The sequence below is a fragment of the Spermophilus citellus genome, assembly GCF_964194105.1.
Source record: "Spermophilus citellus genome assembly, chromosome: 13".
Taxonomy (NCBI): Eukaryota; Metazoa; Chordata; class Mammalia; order Rodentia; family Sciuridae; genus Spermophilus; species Spermophilus citellus.
The window spans coordinates 54,835,874-54,852,031 of NC_138193.1; the positions used below are offsets into that span (position 1 = coordinate 54,835,874).

At 42.9% G+C, this 16,158-nt stretch overlaps 1 protein-coding gene across 1 annotated transcript; it reads right to left on the reverse strand.

The window, feature by feature from the left end:
* Nucleotides 1-3,026: 3,026 nt before the first annotated feature.
* Nucleotides 3,027-8,190, reverse strand: SPR (sepiapterin reductase). Its single transcript, XM_081265230.1, has 3 exons — nt 7,720-8,190; nt 6,733-7,023; nt 3,027-4,049 (listed from the first exon to the last, which is right to left on the reverse strand). Exons 1-3 carry the CDS (start codon nt 8,039-8,041, stop codon nt 3,859-3,861), a joined length of 804 nt encoding a protein of 267 aa, XP_081121356.1. The 5' UTR covers nt 8,042-8,190; the 3' UTR covers nt 3,027-3,858.
* Nucleotides 8,191-16,158: the final 7,968 nt, after the last annotated feature.

Consider the following 16,158-nt stretch of genomic DNA (forward strand, 5'->3'; position numbering starts at 1 on the left):
GGTATCTTCAGTTTTAACAGCAACTTGGCAAGGCCCTGTCTCAAAACCTAAAAGGGAGCTGGGGATATGGCTTAGTGGTTAAGAGAACCTGGGTTCAATCTCTGGTACCCCCCCCCAATATATATATATATATATGTGTGTGTGTGTGTGTGTGTGTGTGTGTGTGTGTGTGTGTATTTACACATATACACATATGGATTCTGATTCAACCAAATCAATGTAAAAACACAGTTATAATATAGTTGGGTAAATTTTAATATGGACTGGTTATTAATGATATCAATGATTTATTTTTTAATCTTTTAAGGTCTGATAATGGCATATAATTATGTAAGAAAATGATCAGAGTTTTTAGATATAAAGTGACACAAAATCTGAGATTTTCTTAAGATATTCCAGTAACACACACAGAGAGAAGGAGAAAATAGATAAAGCAAAGGGAGGCAAAACCTTGACATTAATTTTAGTATCGAATCTGGCTTATGGACACAATGAGGCCCATTATATTACTGTCTCTCTTTTTGGTATGTTTGATACAGAAATGGAAACAGTCCCATTGCCAGTCTGAGTATAAAGATACATGAGCCCCATGTTTGAACAACTTTTATAAAAGAAAATAATTTATAAAATCCTGGGAAACTGATAAAAGGACTTGAATATTCTTCACTCGAATAGATGTTGTCAAAATGAGCTTTAAAATGATTAAAACAAGTTTGTACTCCAACCTAGATAAGCATGTCCATTTCACTATGTTTCTTTCTTCTTTCTGCCCCACCGCCCTTCCTGGTGGTGCAGGGATTAAACGGGGTCTTATACGTCCTAGGCAGACATTCTACCCCTGAGCTACACACCGGCCTTCCTTTATTTCTTTGGATTTTAGGAAGGTTGTTCTTCAGTTGCAGAGCTGGGGATGGAAACCAGGACCTCAGGCGTGCCAGGCAGAAGCTCTACCCCTGAGCTATTCCTCAGCCCCGGGTTGTACATTTTTTTTCTTACCCTTTAAGCTGTTTGTTATGCTCTTTGCCCATTTTTCTATTAGGCTTCCTATTTCTTGGCTTCGTTGAGCTTTCTATTTATTCACTTTTTCTTTACTCATTTCTTTTGTTATAATTACTTTACCTCCTATTGATTTGGAAGTTGCAATCCTACTTTAATTATACTAATGGTTGCTTTTGAAATAAAATTATAAATGCATGCACTTGTGTTTTTCCACCAACATTAAAATCAAAACCTTGGGCTAGGGATGTGGCTTAATGGTAGCAGGCTTTCCTAGGATGTGTGAGGCTGCAGGTTAGGTTCCTAGGACCATGCACACACCAAAGTCATCAAAACATTATGTGTTAGGACAACAATGACTTTGCACTTTGGAGGCTTGTTTATAATCCTTGCCTTTATTTGTACTGTCTCGGGCAGGTCATATAATACCTTCAAACCTTGTTTACTTTATTAAATGTTTTAAACATTGCACTAATACTTGTTGAAAGACTACTATGAAATAGAAAACGGGCTAGCTCTGGAGTTGTAATGGTGAGCCATTCAAACAATACACACACACACACACACACACACACACACACACACAGAGATTGAACCCAGGGGCATTAACCACTGAGCCACATTCCCAGCCCCTTTTAAAATTTTTATTTTGAGGCAGGTAACACTACGTTGCTTAGGGGCTTGCTTAGTTGCTGAGGCTGGCTTTGAACTTTCAATCCTCCTGCCTTAGCCTCCTGAGCCACTAGGATTAAAGGTGTGTGCCATCATGCCCAGCAAACAATTCTTATATTAATAGAGGGTGGGACAAAGCCACTAGACATAAAGCACTTAATACATTTTTCATGATTCAACAAGTAGTAGAAATTATTATTGCTATTAATATCCCTCCATATTACGAGAGATCTAGCACATTTAATCCCTTCCTCAATACCTTCTCAGGTACTATTTTTTTTTATGTAGGTGCTGTATACAGTGGACACACCTGAAATTCCAGTAACTCAGGACGTTCAGGATTACCAGTTTGAGGCCAGTCTGCACATCTTGGTGAGACTTTGTCTCAAAAATTAAAAAGGGTGGAAATATAGCTCAGTGGTAATGTCTCTGGGTTCAATCCCAGAACTGAAAAAAACTTCATGTATCTTATGTTAGTTTTCCACCACTGTGACAAAATACTGAGAAATGCACTTAAAGTGAGGAAAGATTTTGTCTCATGGTTTCTTGGCCCTGTTACCTCTAGGTCTTTGATGAGGCAGAATATCCTGGCAGGAGCATCTGGTGGAGGAAACCTACATACCTCATGGTGGATGGAACGAAATGAGAGGAGCCTGGGACCCAATATCCCCACTCAAGGGCATGCCCCCACCCCAATGACCTAGCTTCCTTTCATTAGGCTCCAACCATTAGTTTTTAACCATCTTCCAACAGCACCACACTCTGGCCATCAGGCCTATTTACCATGAGCCTCTGGAGGACACTTCATATCCAAACTATAGTACAGCCTTTTTTAAAAAAAAAATATTTACTTTTTAATTGTAGTTGGACACAATACCTTTTATTTGCTTTTATGTGGTGCTGAGGACCGAACACAGGACCTTGCACGTGCTAGGTGAGCATTCTGCTGCTGAGCCACAACCCCAGCCCCTATAGTACAGCCTTTTGACTCAGCTTATCAGTATTTTGTCTTATACATTATGGTCTTCTCCTTTATGAATTATTTTTGGTATCTTCAATTTTAACAGCATGGAAACAAAAAATATATTTAAACACTCTTCTGTTCTCACTGGTTATCTACATTTTTATTATACCACATCTTCTATGTATTCAAGTTCTAACCAGGTGTGGTGGTGCATACCTATAAACCCAGTGACTCAGGAGGCTGAGGTAGGAGGATCACAAGTTCAAGGCAAGCCTTGGCAACTTAACAAGACCCTGTCTCAAAATAAAAATAAAAAGTCCTGGGGATGTAGCTCCATGGTAGGGCACCCTTGGGTTCAATACCCCAAACTAAAAACAACAGATACAACATCAAAATATGTACTCATGTTCTTTATTTTGATTCCTTTCTTGGGCATCTGGAGTAGTTCTTTGGCATTTTTTTACATTTTTTTTTTTTTTGGTGTTCAGAGAAAAAAATAGTTTATTATTGAGACCTTTAAAATATAAACATGTCTTTCTGTTGCCCTCCCTTATGAACAAGACCTTAATAGCACATGGGGCATGAAGGTGCACACCCGTAATCCCAGCTATGAGCTCTCTAGGAGAGCAGGATGCAGGCATTAATGAAGATTGAGCCTCCTTTTACTTATATCTTCCTTCTTCATGTACATAAACACCCAGCCTAGAGGGAAGGTCAGTTCTAAAAGAAGGCATCAGGATAAAGACAGGAAATTCAACAGAAGATCTCGAGATTATCCCGAGCAAAGGGTATCTGTGTGGGCTGGAACCTGCTCTGTCCTCTTTCCCTCCAGGCCACCTGTGAGTCTACATGGGCCACCCTTCACATCACATCACTCCCTCCTTTCCCATGGACCAGCCAGGGGCAAGAGTCCCAAAGTTCTCTCTTCAGTGTTTCAGCGACTTTTCCCATCCCTAAAATTCTGTTCCTGGGGATAGAGAACTACAACACCCATAACCTCTCTCCAAGCCTCCTTATCAGCCAGGCTGCATGACAGAGATCCTGACAACTGGTGATACCAGCCACTCCCATTGGCTGCCTTTGCAGGCAGGGCAGTAGGCATGAGTGGTTATCTGTGTTGGGCAGGGTTGGCAGGGGGCTTTGTGAAAGGGTGTGGGCAGCCATAGGGGCTCCTGAGATGTGCCCAAAAGTAGAGCTCAAAACGCCCAGGAAGCCAAAGACACAGGCTATTCACTATAGAAGTCTATATGGGCTCCGGACTCGAACGTGTCTGTTTGCAGCAAGTTCAGCAGCTTCTGGGCTGACATCCCGCAATCCACCAGTTCCCCCTTTGTCTTCAGATCCTGTAGCCTTTTTCGTAAGTCTGGATCCACTGAGGTCTCCCGGGCCAACTGCTGCATGTCTGTGTCCAGGGGACCTAGAGGATAAAAAGCAGAAGAATGGAGCCGAGTCAGGTCTGGCCAGAGGCAATACTTCATTTGGGCTGAAATGCATGGCCGGAGTTGGCTAAAGATGCTACTTTGTCACTACTGAGTTCCCAACTCAAATTCCAAAGCCCACACAAAACATGGTTCCCTCCAAACTACCCTGTTGTCATCACCCCTCACCACCTGCCCAAACAGAACCTTCTCTCTCTCTTTTCCATTTGTTTTCAATGTGGTGCTGGAGATGAAGCTCAGGGCCTTACACATGCAAAGCACACACTAACTCCAGTCCCTCAGCACCTTCTCTTGACTTTCCCACTTCTACACATGAAGTATTTAAAACCCCTGGTGCCCTCCTCCCACCTTGCCCTCTGCCCACAGCCAGCCAGGTCCCAGGCAGGATCCTCCTGCATCTACATACCCTGACAACCAGGCCCTTCCTTTTCAAGGGTGGGTGCTTCAACCCACCCTTCTGCTAAACTCATTTTTCTAAAATATCATACCCATTTCTCTGCTGCAAACCCCTCAGGACTTCCTATCTGAGAGGTGATATGAATCACAGTCATGGATGTCCAGCGACCAGGGCGCATCTGTGCTGGGAACTCCTTGTGCAAAGGAACTAGTTGAGACTGCCCAGTTGCCATGGTAATGCCCTGTTCTGTGCTTCCCATGACACTATCAGTTTAGACCATTAGTTTAGATACCAGTTGCTGGGGTAAAGAATTATGAGTACAAGCTAATAATTATAATGGGATGACCCAGAAGTTCATCCTTCATCCTGCATGCTTTAAAGAAACTTACATAATAAACGCTCTGAGCTAGCTCTGGGTCATTACATTTCCATCGGGGTATAATGATCCAATTGGTCTCAGCTTTCTCTCTCTCTCTCTTTAATTTCTTAGTTATATGCGCACACAATGTCTTTGATGCCAGGATTGAACCCAGTGCCTCATGTGTGCAAGGCAAGCGCTCTGCCACTGAGCCACAACCCCAGCCCTCTTTCTTGTCTTTTCAAATCCTCCATTACCCCTGACCAGTTTTCTGAATTAACTGCCAAGTAATCAAGGTCCCTTACTCACTTCCTACTGGGCACACCCAGCTTCCAAACTGCAAGGACTGTCACTCTATAACCCACTTTCCCTTCTTTACCTGCACTGCTGGGACATGTCTACCACCTGCCAACATCTAAACAGCCCTCATGGGTCAATAGAGTTCATCTACCTCCAGTAAAATCATTCCTAGTCTCCCCATTTGAAAGGAACTGTTGTTCTCTTTTGAACTCTTGTAAGTACTTGCTATTCTTCATACAGAAATCACAACATCCCAGAATCTAGAGTTAATGATCCCGAGGGACAGAAAATCACAAGAATCTCAGGGCTGGAAAGAATATCATCTTCTAACATTCAAACACCTTCCAATCGCTTCTCATCCTGATGACAGGAGATGTGCTACCTTTCCAAATAGCACACTCTTAACTTTGGACACCTGTTAGAACATTCTTCCAGAGACTGAAATGAAAACCAAACTGGTCTCTGCCTTGTACAAAGGCTCTGGGGAGCTCCTAAAAATCTCAGCTCTCTCAGAACACCCAGACTCCTGACATCAAACCTAGCCATGTGGCCATCTGCGATCTCCACTTCTAGCTTAACTGACATTTAGTCACTGTGTTCTGAATGAGCTCAGAGCAGGTGATTAGCTGGGGTGTTGGCTCCAGAATAAGTGTATGAGTTTACTGGGGTGGGAGCAATGGGAGAACATGAGACGCAGCACAGAAATGATCACAGACTTGGAAGCAAGGTAGGATCCTGATCTTGCCGCATCTGGGCTTTGGGCAGACCACTCAATTATATCTCTGTCCCCAGGACACAAAGCTGGATCTCTACCTGGCTGCTCAGACATTCAACCACAGCCCTGTCACCCCCTTCTAACTGCAGGAACTGCAAGTCTAGAATAAAGGCCCTGGCACTGTGGTATTTGGGTGGAGAGGGCAGAAACCAGATCAGGTGTCCCAAGACCCTATACCTTTCAACTTCCACAAGGACAGGGAATGATCTTATTCATCCCAGCATCACCCACTGCAAGGGTTCCAGCCCAGTTCAGCCTAGGTTGTCACCACTCAACAATGCCTGTCTACATGTCACTCTACTAACACTCCCTGCAAACTGCCCCAGTGGAGCTTTGCTAGCTAGCTGCTGGGCACACACAGATGAACCAGTTTTCCCATCAAGTACACCTACGAAGGTCATGCAGTGTGACAAGTCCTATGGAACAACTAGAAATTCTAGGAGAGTACTTCATTGCTGAGGATCATTTTCACATACACTATCTCCTTCTTCTCCCCAACTACCCTGTGAGACAGGTAGCATCTTTCCCATTTCATATGAGGAGAGGTGGTTGGGGCCCAGAATTCAAATCCTAGTGTTCATCTAACATCTCAGACTTCCCTGTGCCACTCTCTATTCCAGGCCAATCCCTACTCTCTCTGTCTTCATCCACTGCTCCTGCAAGCTCTAACTTCCCTGCTATGTATATGTCACCTTAGCGGGTGAGGATCATGATTCAGGAACAACATACCTTGTGGGTCCTTCCCCAGAGAGACAGGCTAGGCCTTTTATCCAGCCCTCAGGGGGGACCAGCCAGTTCTGGGGGACAGTGATGGCAGTACCTTCTACTTACCTGGGGAATAGCTCAGCACCCTCACACTCGGTTCTTCTGCAGCCAGGACTTGGAACATCATATCGCGGGCAGCCTTCCCTGCACAATACAATGCCCAACCCCTAAAGGGCTGCAGGGCACAAATGGATGAAATGTTAACCACTGTCCTAATCAAGTCAGGACAGTCCTGGAAGGCCTTCAGGATGCTGGAGGTCAGGCAGAGTGTGGAAGTCAAGTTCAGAGCCCAATAGCTGTTTGCTTCAGCTGGGTCACTCAGGTTCAGGAAACCTTTGGAAACATCCCCAAGAGTGGCTGAAAAACCAGAGGTGGAAATAACTCAGTGAAGTACCAGGGATGTAGTTCTATGGTAGAGCACTTGCCTAGCATGTGGGAGACTGTGGGTTCAATCCCCAGCACCAGGAGTGTAGGAAGCAAAAGAAATAACCCAGCATGGGAGGGGCTTTCTCCTCCTAGGGCCCTCCCTCAATTCCTCCAGAAACCCCCTTCCCATCCAGACCGAAAGCAAACATCCACCTGGCACTTCCCAAGGCGTTTCCTGCTTCTGAAGCTCTGCAGAAAGACTAATGTGTGGAGAGGAGACCACCTACCCAAACTGCCCAGTGAGAATGAATTCACCTTGCTTGGACTGGGGAGAGGGTGGGGCGGCGCTCTAGGGACAGTTTAGAGAAGCAAAGCAATTTGGAGACATCATGTTTGGACTTAGGCTCTCGCTAGAGGGCGCTGCGCAAGGAGTTCTGGAAAGTTCTATGGACGCCTTAGAAAACTTGTTTGGGCAAACCTTGTCAGGGTGAGGGCCAGGTCACCTGAGTGCACCCGGGCTTGCTCCTCTACGTTTTGCACCTGGGTGCCACCCAAACTGTAACCACTGGGCGTCTGGGCTCTCAGCCACCTAGTCTGATGGCCTAGGAATCGCCCTTTCTTTTCCCGCGGGTGGGGGTGGGAAGTGAACGCTTAAATGGAGAGTCCGCCCGAGCCCCCGCGTCTCACCCGCGTTGTTTATAAGCAGCAGTCGCTGAAGCCCTTCGGGTCTGGGGAGGTCACGCAGGGCTCCAAGCAGCTGCTGAAGGCCGGCATCCGAGCCCAGGTCGGCGGGCACCCACACCACGCGCAGGCCTGGATGCTCAGCGACCAGCTCTGCCTCCAGCTGCTTCAGCGCCTCCTCGTTGCGGGCGGTTAGGAGCAACACCGAGCCGGGGGACAGCAGCCCAGCCAGGAGCTGAGCCAGCGTGCGGCCAAAGCCGCGGGAGGCCCCGGTGAGCACGCACACCGTGCGGCCGAAGCCGCCTTCCCTGTGGCTCCCAGGCTCCATGTCACGGATCTCAGGTGCTCGAGAGGGGATCCGAGACCCTTAAAACCTGGGGCGGGGCGGGGCGGTGGGAGGAGCTGTCCAACGGGGCGGGGGGCGAAACTTAAGGTTTCAGGCGCCCGGTGCTGGAAATGATTCCCTGGCGGAAGTGGAGAAGTGGGAGTGCAGACTTCCAGAGTCTGCGCGATTAGGTAACTAGGAAGGGCCAGGGGGCGGCCCCAGCCGATGGCCGCGTTCCCAGGGTTCCCTGGTGCTCACCGGTCACTCCAGCTCGCCAAACCGTTAAACCACCTGCTAGCACGGGGCTGTGGGATTGCCTTCCAGCTCAGACCCAGCTTCCTTACACTCCTGACCTCCAGTGAAGGTTGCCTTGCTCCTTGCCTCCTAGTGACCAGCCCTGAAGGAAGCCCATGCCTTGTAGGGCCGGGGTACCTGCTGAGCTTAGAGAATTCTCCACCCTCTCTGTGGAGAGCAGGCAGTGCCCAGCTCTGAGTTACTCCCTGATGTATAAAACAGAAGTTTTCAGGTACTGCCTAAACCCGAGTTTCTCCGTTTTGTATAGCAGTAGTCAGCAATGAGCTCCCCATTTTAAGTTCAAGTGCCAAGGTAGAATGGCTCTAGACCTTGTTTATACAAGTATACAACCACCATCTGCCCAGAACAACCTTCAGGCACAAATTGGTAAACAACTTATATGTGCAAACTAAATCAAGGAGTAGCTGGATACATGGACATCCCAAATCATATGAGGAACACCAGACACAGGAGAGAATCGACATCATCAGGTGCCCACACCACACCTATTAAAAAAAAAAAAACAGTGAAAGAAAAATGCCCTGAGACTGCATGCAGCAGGCACCCTGACCCTGTCACCTGGTCACTCACCAAGAACTTTGCTCAGAAAAATCACCACAGCAATGAACCTCTGTCCTCAGGCTTTAGCAGAGCATGTTTTTTCCTTCCCATGATGACCACGCAAAGCTCACATTGGTCACTCTGAAACTGAAACTACCTACCGCCCGTCATCTTTAGGAACCCTCTGCTTTGACAACTCTGCAGCACTGATTCATTGCAATCCTTCTCTGACCACCTACATTGATAATCTTTAACTCTAGATTCATCTCTCTCTGTGACCTACATGTGTATATCATTGGGTGAAGTATGATATATGAATTGGCTATTACAGATATTAGAAATTATGATTGGAATAAAATGACGTCTATTAGCCTGGCTTAGGGACTACCAGGTGACCCACAAATATTCAGAGAACTGCCACAGATAAAAATTGTAACCTGTTCATTTATTGTTATTCAACAACTTCTGACATTGTGAAAAGACACAAATGTGTTTGCTCGATGTTTATTGCACAGCTCTAGGAGGACTGCAGTGCCACAGTGGCTCCCCAAGAGATATAAACCCCAATCACATACTGGGGATTGAACCCTGAGATTCTACCCCGGAGCTAAAATTATTTTTTATTTAAGAAAGGATCTTTCTAAGTTGCTGAGGGCCTTGCTAAGCTGCTGATGCTTGTTTAGAACTTGTGATTACCTGCCTCAGCCTCTTGAGTCACTGAGATACAGGTATGCACCAAAGCACAGATTTATAAAAAGCTTTCTTCCCTTGTTAGGTAGGTTCTGAGGAACTCATACCTATCCCAACCCCACCACCACTTCTGTTAAGATTTCTTAGACTCCTATGCCTCAGTGTTATTGCTTCACCCCTGAGATTTTGCCTCCAAATAAATTTAATACCTTTCCCCTGCTCTCTGGGCCTTAGAAAATAGGTTGGTGAAAGCACAATCTCATCCATTAATTCATTGGACATTTGTGAAAAGACACTTGTTATGTGCTAGACTCTGAAGAAAAAGAGAGAACAATGAAGAGATGGATGAAAATCAGAAATTGACTCTGGAAATTGTTGCTTCTGTAAGGAGCCATTTAGGAAGAACCCCCAAGGACAGCAGTTTGCTTAGTCTGGCAGAACCTCAAAAGTTCTTCCTCTCCCAGGAAGATGTTTATCTGCCCTAGGTGTCCCCTCACTGCCAGTCTCACAAATAACATCTCAGGGGCAACACAGCCCATAGAATTCCTTTCAAAACAGCACAAAATTTCCTAAATCTGTCTGCACATTGGAGTCACTAGGCATTTCATAACTACTGGGTCTCACTGATATGAACTTAAAAAATTTAAAAGATCTCCAGATGATTCTCATGTACAAGTCTGGGAACCACTGCAATAGCAATTGACAGTATTGTGGGTTTGTTTTTTTTTTCTTGCTGGTGTGTTAGTGTGTGTGTTAATTACAAAGAATTGAACCTAGGGCCTTGTGCACACTAAGTAAGCATTAAACCAACTGAGCTATATCCAGAGCATTGTTTGGGTTTTTTCTTTTTGTTCTTTTTTTGTTTTGTTTTGTTTTGTTTTGGTACTAGTGCTTGAGCCCAGGGCACTTGATCACAGAGCTGCATCCCCAGTCCTTTGTATTTTTTTATTTTGAGACAGGGTCTCACTGTTTTCTGAGGCTTGCCTAGAATTTGTGATCCTTCTACCTCAGCCTTCCAAGTCACTGGGATTACAAGCATACATGGCCAGCCCAGCAGTAGTATGTTTTTAAAGGTACACATGCCCAAAAGGTAAGAAAAATATTAAAATAGTGTTAAAAGCCTAAATCTGATAAAGGTCATTAGTAGAAAAATTGGTGAATTTTGTGTAAGATATGTAGGGTTAATTACTAGCATCGCATCTTTTTCTGCTTTTGACTAGTGAACTATTGTTATATTTTTGGAAATACAGTGAAGTATTTAGAGGTAAAGGGATATCATATCTGAAACACACTCTCAAATGCCTTAGAAAAAAATAGAATGAATCAAGCAAATGTGGTAAAATGTAAATATTTAGGAAATCTGGGTTAAAGCTCTTCAGGAGGCTTCCTACCACTCCCCTCCCCCATACTGGTGATTGAACCCAGGGGTGCTCTACCACTAATCTACATCCCCAGTCCTTTTAATTTTTTTTTTTTTAATTTTGAGACCGGGTCTTGCTAAATTGTCCATGTTGGCTTCAAACTTGTGATCCTCCTGCTTCAGACTCCCAAGTTGTAGCCACCACACCTGGCTTTTCAGGAGTGTTTTATTCTATTTCTCAACTTCTTAAAAAGTATGAAATTAAGGTTGTGAATGTATCTCGGGGTAGAGCACTTACCTAGCATATGTGAGGCACTGGGTTCAATCCCTAGAACTGAAAAAAATAAAAAATAAAAAAAGAAATAAAAGTCTGAAATTATTTCTAAAAGTCACCCATACTTACAAGTCACTAATGAAAGCAACAACTAACCCAAGGAGATTCACTGAGGTGTTCTGAATCTTGTAGTTGTGTAGGGATTTAATCGCCACCACGTTGGGAGCAAAAAGGCAAAGATCAAGACCACCCTCAGCATGCACTATCCAATGTGCTTAGCACGTTTGACCAGACAAGATTTAGGAGTTCCAAGAGGCCTTCAACATGCTTTACCAGAACAGAGATGGTTTCATCGACAAGGAAGATTTGATGATGTATTTGCTTCACTGGGAAAAAAATCCAACTGATGAATATTTGGATGTCATGATGAATGAGTCTCCAGGTCCATCAACTCCACCATGTTCCTCACCATGTTTAGTGAGAAGTTAAATGGCATGGATGCTGACGATGTCATTTTGCTTGCTTTGATAAGGAGATATGGACACCATTTAGCATTACCCGAAAGAGTTGCTCACAACAGTGGACAATCGGTTAAGATGAGGAAGGGGATAAGCTGTACAGAGAAGCCCCTATTGATAAAAAGGAGAATTTCAACCCTCTAATCCCAGCTGCTCGGGAGGCTGAGGCAGGGGGATTACAAGTTCAAAGCCAGTTTCCTCCACATAGCAAGACCTTAGCAACTTAGCGAGACCCTCTCTCAAAATAAAAAATAAAAAGGGCTGGAGAGGTTACTCAGTGGTTAAGCACTCCTGGGTTCAATCCCTGGTACAAAAAAAAAATTACCAAAAGGCCCCCTCCCCCAATAACTGAATTCTACAGAATCAATATATTTTGTTCAGAGAAAGTTATTCACCCAAATTTTTTCAGAACCATAAACTTTATGATAGAAAAGACAATAACCCAATTAAAAAGTGGGCAAAGGATCTGAACAAACATTTCTCCAAAGAAAACATACAAATGATCAATAAGCACATAAAAATATACTTACCATCAACTAGCCATCAGGGAAACACAAAACCAAAATATGATGCCACTTCACGCCCATTAGGATGGTTATAAATAAAAAAGACCATAGTGTGCTACTAAGTATGCAGTACTTATTCATGTTCATATCCAGGTGACATGCAGAAAAATATGTGAATGTGCCTTGTAAACTATTAAGCACATGAGAACTTGCGAGTTTCCGTGTTGATGAATAAATATTCATTACTTATTGTGCATCTTCCACTGTGTTGTGCACTGTAGATACAAAGATTAATAATAGAAGTCAGGAACTGTGCTCACACTTGCAATCCCAGCTCTTCAAGAGGCTGAAGCAGGTGGATAGCAAGTTATAGGTCAGCCTCAGCAATTTAGTGAGATCCTGTCTCAAAATAAAATTAAAAGAAGGGCTGGGGATTAATAAATATGTGCTTCGTCAAAGAACATAACACTATGTAGGCATAGTAAGTATTCATTAAATGAATTATTTGTATATTTGAAAAAAGACATAATAAGTTTTGATAAGGCAGTGGAGAAATTGGAACCCTCATGCAAGAAGATGTTGGCTTTAATTAATGAGGAATGATAGAAAAATTTCAGCAGATACATGTAGAGGAAATGACAGGAAGAAAAAAAATTACTATTTTTTAACCTCTAATAAAACGATTGAGTCAGGCAAAGATTATCAATGGGTCAGACAATTGGATGAAAAGTTTATGGGGAAATTTACAACAGAGGGACAGGATTGTCCCTATCTGAATTGAAAGGTCACTTTTATCTGAAGTTCAGGTTCTGTATTATGTGCCTTTTGATGTGGTGAAATGTAAACACCACAGCAACCCTTTAGAGTATTTGAGAGTTGGGAAGTGAAAAATGAATTAAGAAAGCAGAAAAAAATCCAGAACATGAGTCTTTATGATGAATTTCTTTGAGTCAATAGCAAACAAAAAAAGAAGGGAGGGATTACTTTATATTAGGGACATTACAACTAAATTCAAAATACAGATTTTATGCCTGGTGAGGTAGCCCATACCTGTAATCCCAGCAAGTAGGGATACTGAGGCAGGAGGATTGCTATTTTGAAACCAACCTCAGCAACTTGGCAAGGCCCTGTCTCAAAACCTAAAAGGGAGCTGGGGATATGGCTCAGTGGTTAAGCAACCCTGGGTTCAATCTCCGTCACATGTGTGTGTATATGGTTCCTGATTCAACCAAATCAATGTAAAAACATATCTTTACATACTTGTGTAAATTTCAATATGGGTGTTAATTGATGTGAATGATTTATTTTTAATCTTTTTAAATATTTATTTTTTAGTTGGACACAATACCTTTATTTTTAAAATTTATTTTTATGTGGTGCTGAGGATCAAACTCAGAGCCTCGCATGTGCTGGGTGAGCGCTCTACCGCTGAGCCACAACTCCAGCCCTATTTTTTTCGTCTTTTAAGGCATGATAATGGCATATGATTATTTAAGAAAATTATCAAAGTTTTTAGACATATAGTAACACAAAATCTGGGATTTGCTTTAAGAAATTTCAGTAACACACACACACACAGAAGGAGAAAATAAATAAAGCAAGGGGAGGCCAAACCTTGACATTAATTTTAGTATCGAATCTGGCTTCTGGACACAGTGAGGCCCATTATATTACTGTCTCTCTTTTTGGTATGTTTGATATGGAAATGGAAACAGTCCCATTGCCAGTCTGAGTATAAAGATACATGAGCCCCATGTTTGAACAACTTTTATAAAAGAAAATAATTTATAAAATCCTGGGAAACTGATAAAAGGACTTGAATAATCTTCACTCAAATAGATATTGTCAAAATGAGCTTTAAAATGATTAAAACAAGTTTGTACTCCAACCTAGATAAGCATGTCCATTTCACTATGCTTCTTTCTTCTTTCTGCCCCACCGCCCTTCTTCATGGTGCAGGGATTAAACCTGGGGTCTTATACATGCTGGGCAGACATTCTACTCCTGAGTACACACCGGCCTTCCTTTATTTCTTTGGATTTTAGGAAGGTTGTTCTTCAGTTGCAGAGCTGGGGATGGAAACCAGGGCCTCAGGCATGCCAGGCAGAAGCTCTACCCCTGAGCTATTCCTCAGCCCCGGGTTGTACATTTTTTTTTTCTTACCCTTTAAACTCTTTGCTCTTTGCCCATTTTTCTATTAGGCTTCCTATCTCTAGGCTTCTTTGAGGCTTCTTTTTATTTACTTTTTCTTTATTCAAGTTTCTTTTGTTATACTTGCTTTATCTCTTACTGATTTGGAAGTTACAATCCTACTTTAAGTATACAGATTTTGCTTTTTTTTTTTTTTTTTTTTTTTTTTTTTTTTAGAGAGAGTGAGAGAGAGAGAGAGAGAGAGAGAGAATTTTTTAATCTTTATTTTTTAGTTTTCGGCGGGCACAACATCTTTGTTTGTATGTGGTGCTGAGGATCGAACCCGGGCCGCACGCATGCCAGGCGAGCGCGCTACCACTTGAGCCACATCCCCAGCCCCAGATTTTGCTTTTGAAATAAAATTATAAATGCATACACTTGTGTTTTTCTATCAAGATTAAAATCAAAACATTGGGCTGGGGATGTGGCTCAATGGTGGGTAGTAGGTTTTCCTAGCATGTGTGAAGCTACAGGTTGGGTTCCTAGAACAATGCATATGCCAAAATAATTAAAAAATTCAACATGGTATGTATATATAATGGAATATTATGTATACATAATATTCCATTATTATGGGGAATGGAGGGAAGGTGGGGATAGGAATGGAAAAGATAAAATGAATCAGATATAACTTTCCTATGTTCATATATGAATGCATGATCAGTGAACTCCACATCAGGTACAACCACAAAAATGGAAGTTATACTCCATGTATGTATGATATGTCAAATACATTCTACTGTCATGTGTAACTGAAAAGAACAAATGTAAAACAAAAAAGCAACTTTAAATAAACTGATTTAAAGTAAAAAAAATAAATTATGTGTTGGGGAAAACAGCATGACTATGTACTTTGGGGGTCTGGAGCACAATGGCGCACACCTGAGATTCCAGCAACTCAGGAGGCTGAGGAGTCTCCAAAGGATTGCAAGTTTGAGGCCATTTTGAACATCTTGGAGAGTCTTTGTCTCAAAATAAAAATTACAAAGCATGGAGTTATAGGTCAGTGGTAGAGTGCCCCTGGGTTCAATCCCGGTACTGGAAAAAAAAATTCACATAGCCACTCTACTATCATGATGTTTATCCTCATTCAAGCCCCAAGGAATGGAGTCTGCTGCCTATAGACTGAGACCTCTGAGACTATGAGCCCCCAAATAAACTTTTCCTCTTTTCAATTAGTCAAAGTGGTGAAAAAGCTAAAACAAAAATTGTTACCAGCAGCAGACTCTTTATTGTGACTAACTGGACCATGTGGTTCATAAGTATTTGGATCATTTTTTAATTGGTGGAGAAATTTTTTAGATGTTTAGCAGTGCAAACTGGAAATGCTTTAGATTGTTGTAAGTGGAGCTTAATGGCCAATTCTGGTGGGAGCTCTGAAAACCAGAATGCTAAAAGGATTGTGGACAGTGAAGACAGGGCTCAAGAGGATTTAGAGGAAAAGGTGGACACTATTGGTAACTGGACTGGATGTCATTCATGTTGTGTTCTGGCTGAGAGCTGGTCTGCATTTTGCCCGTGTCCTGAAACTTTCTGTGAAGCTGATTTTAAAATCAATGGACTTCATATTCTAGTAGAAGAAATAAGAAAGACAGCATAGCATTCAGGCAGTGCTGTGGATATTGCTGATAGTGTTTAGCCAAATTTATTGTGATAATCAGGAACAGAAAGCAGAGTGGAAAGATTTGAAAAACTTGGACTTGAAAGGTCGGAGTAAAACTGGGGCT

Excerpts from the sequence above, each read along its gene's own strand:
- SPR (XM_081265230.1), bottom strand. The coding sequence starts at position 8,041 with ATGGAGCCTGGGAGCCACAGGGAAGGCGGCTTCGGCCGCACGGTGTGC. Across the intron at positions 7,024-7,719 it reads GCTGCTTATAAACAACGCGG|CCACTCTTGGGGATGTTTCC; the intron begins GTGAGACGCGGG and ends CTGGTTTTTCAG. Across the intron at positions 4,050-6,732 it reads GGTGCTGAGCTATTCCCCAG|GTCCCCTGGACACAGACATG; the intron begins GTAAGTAGAAGG and ends TTTATCCTCTAG.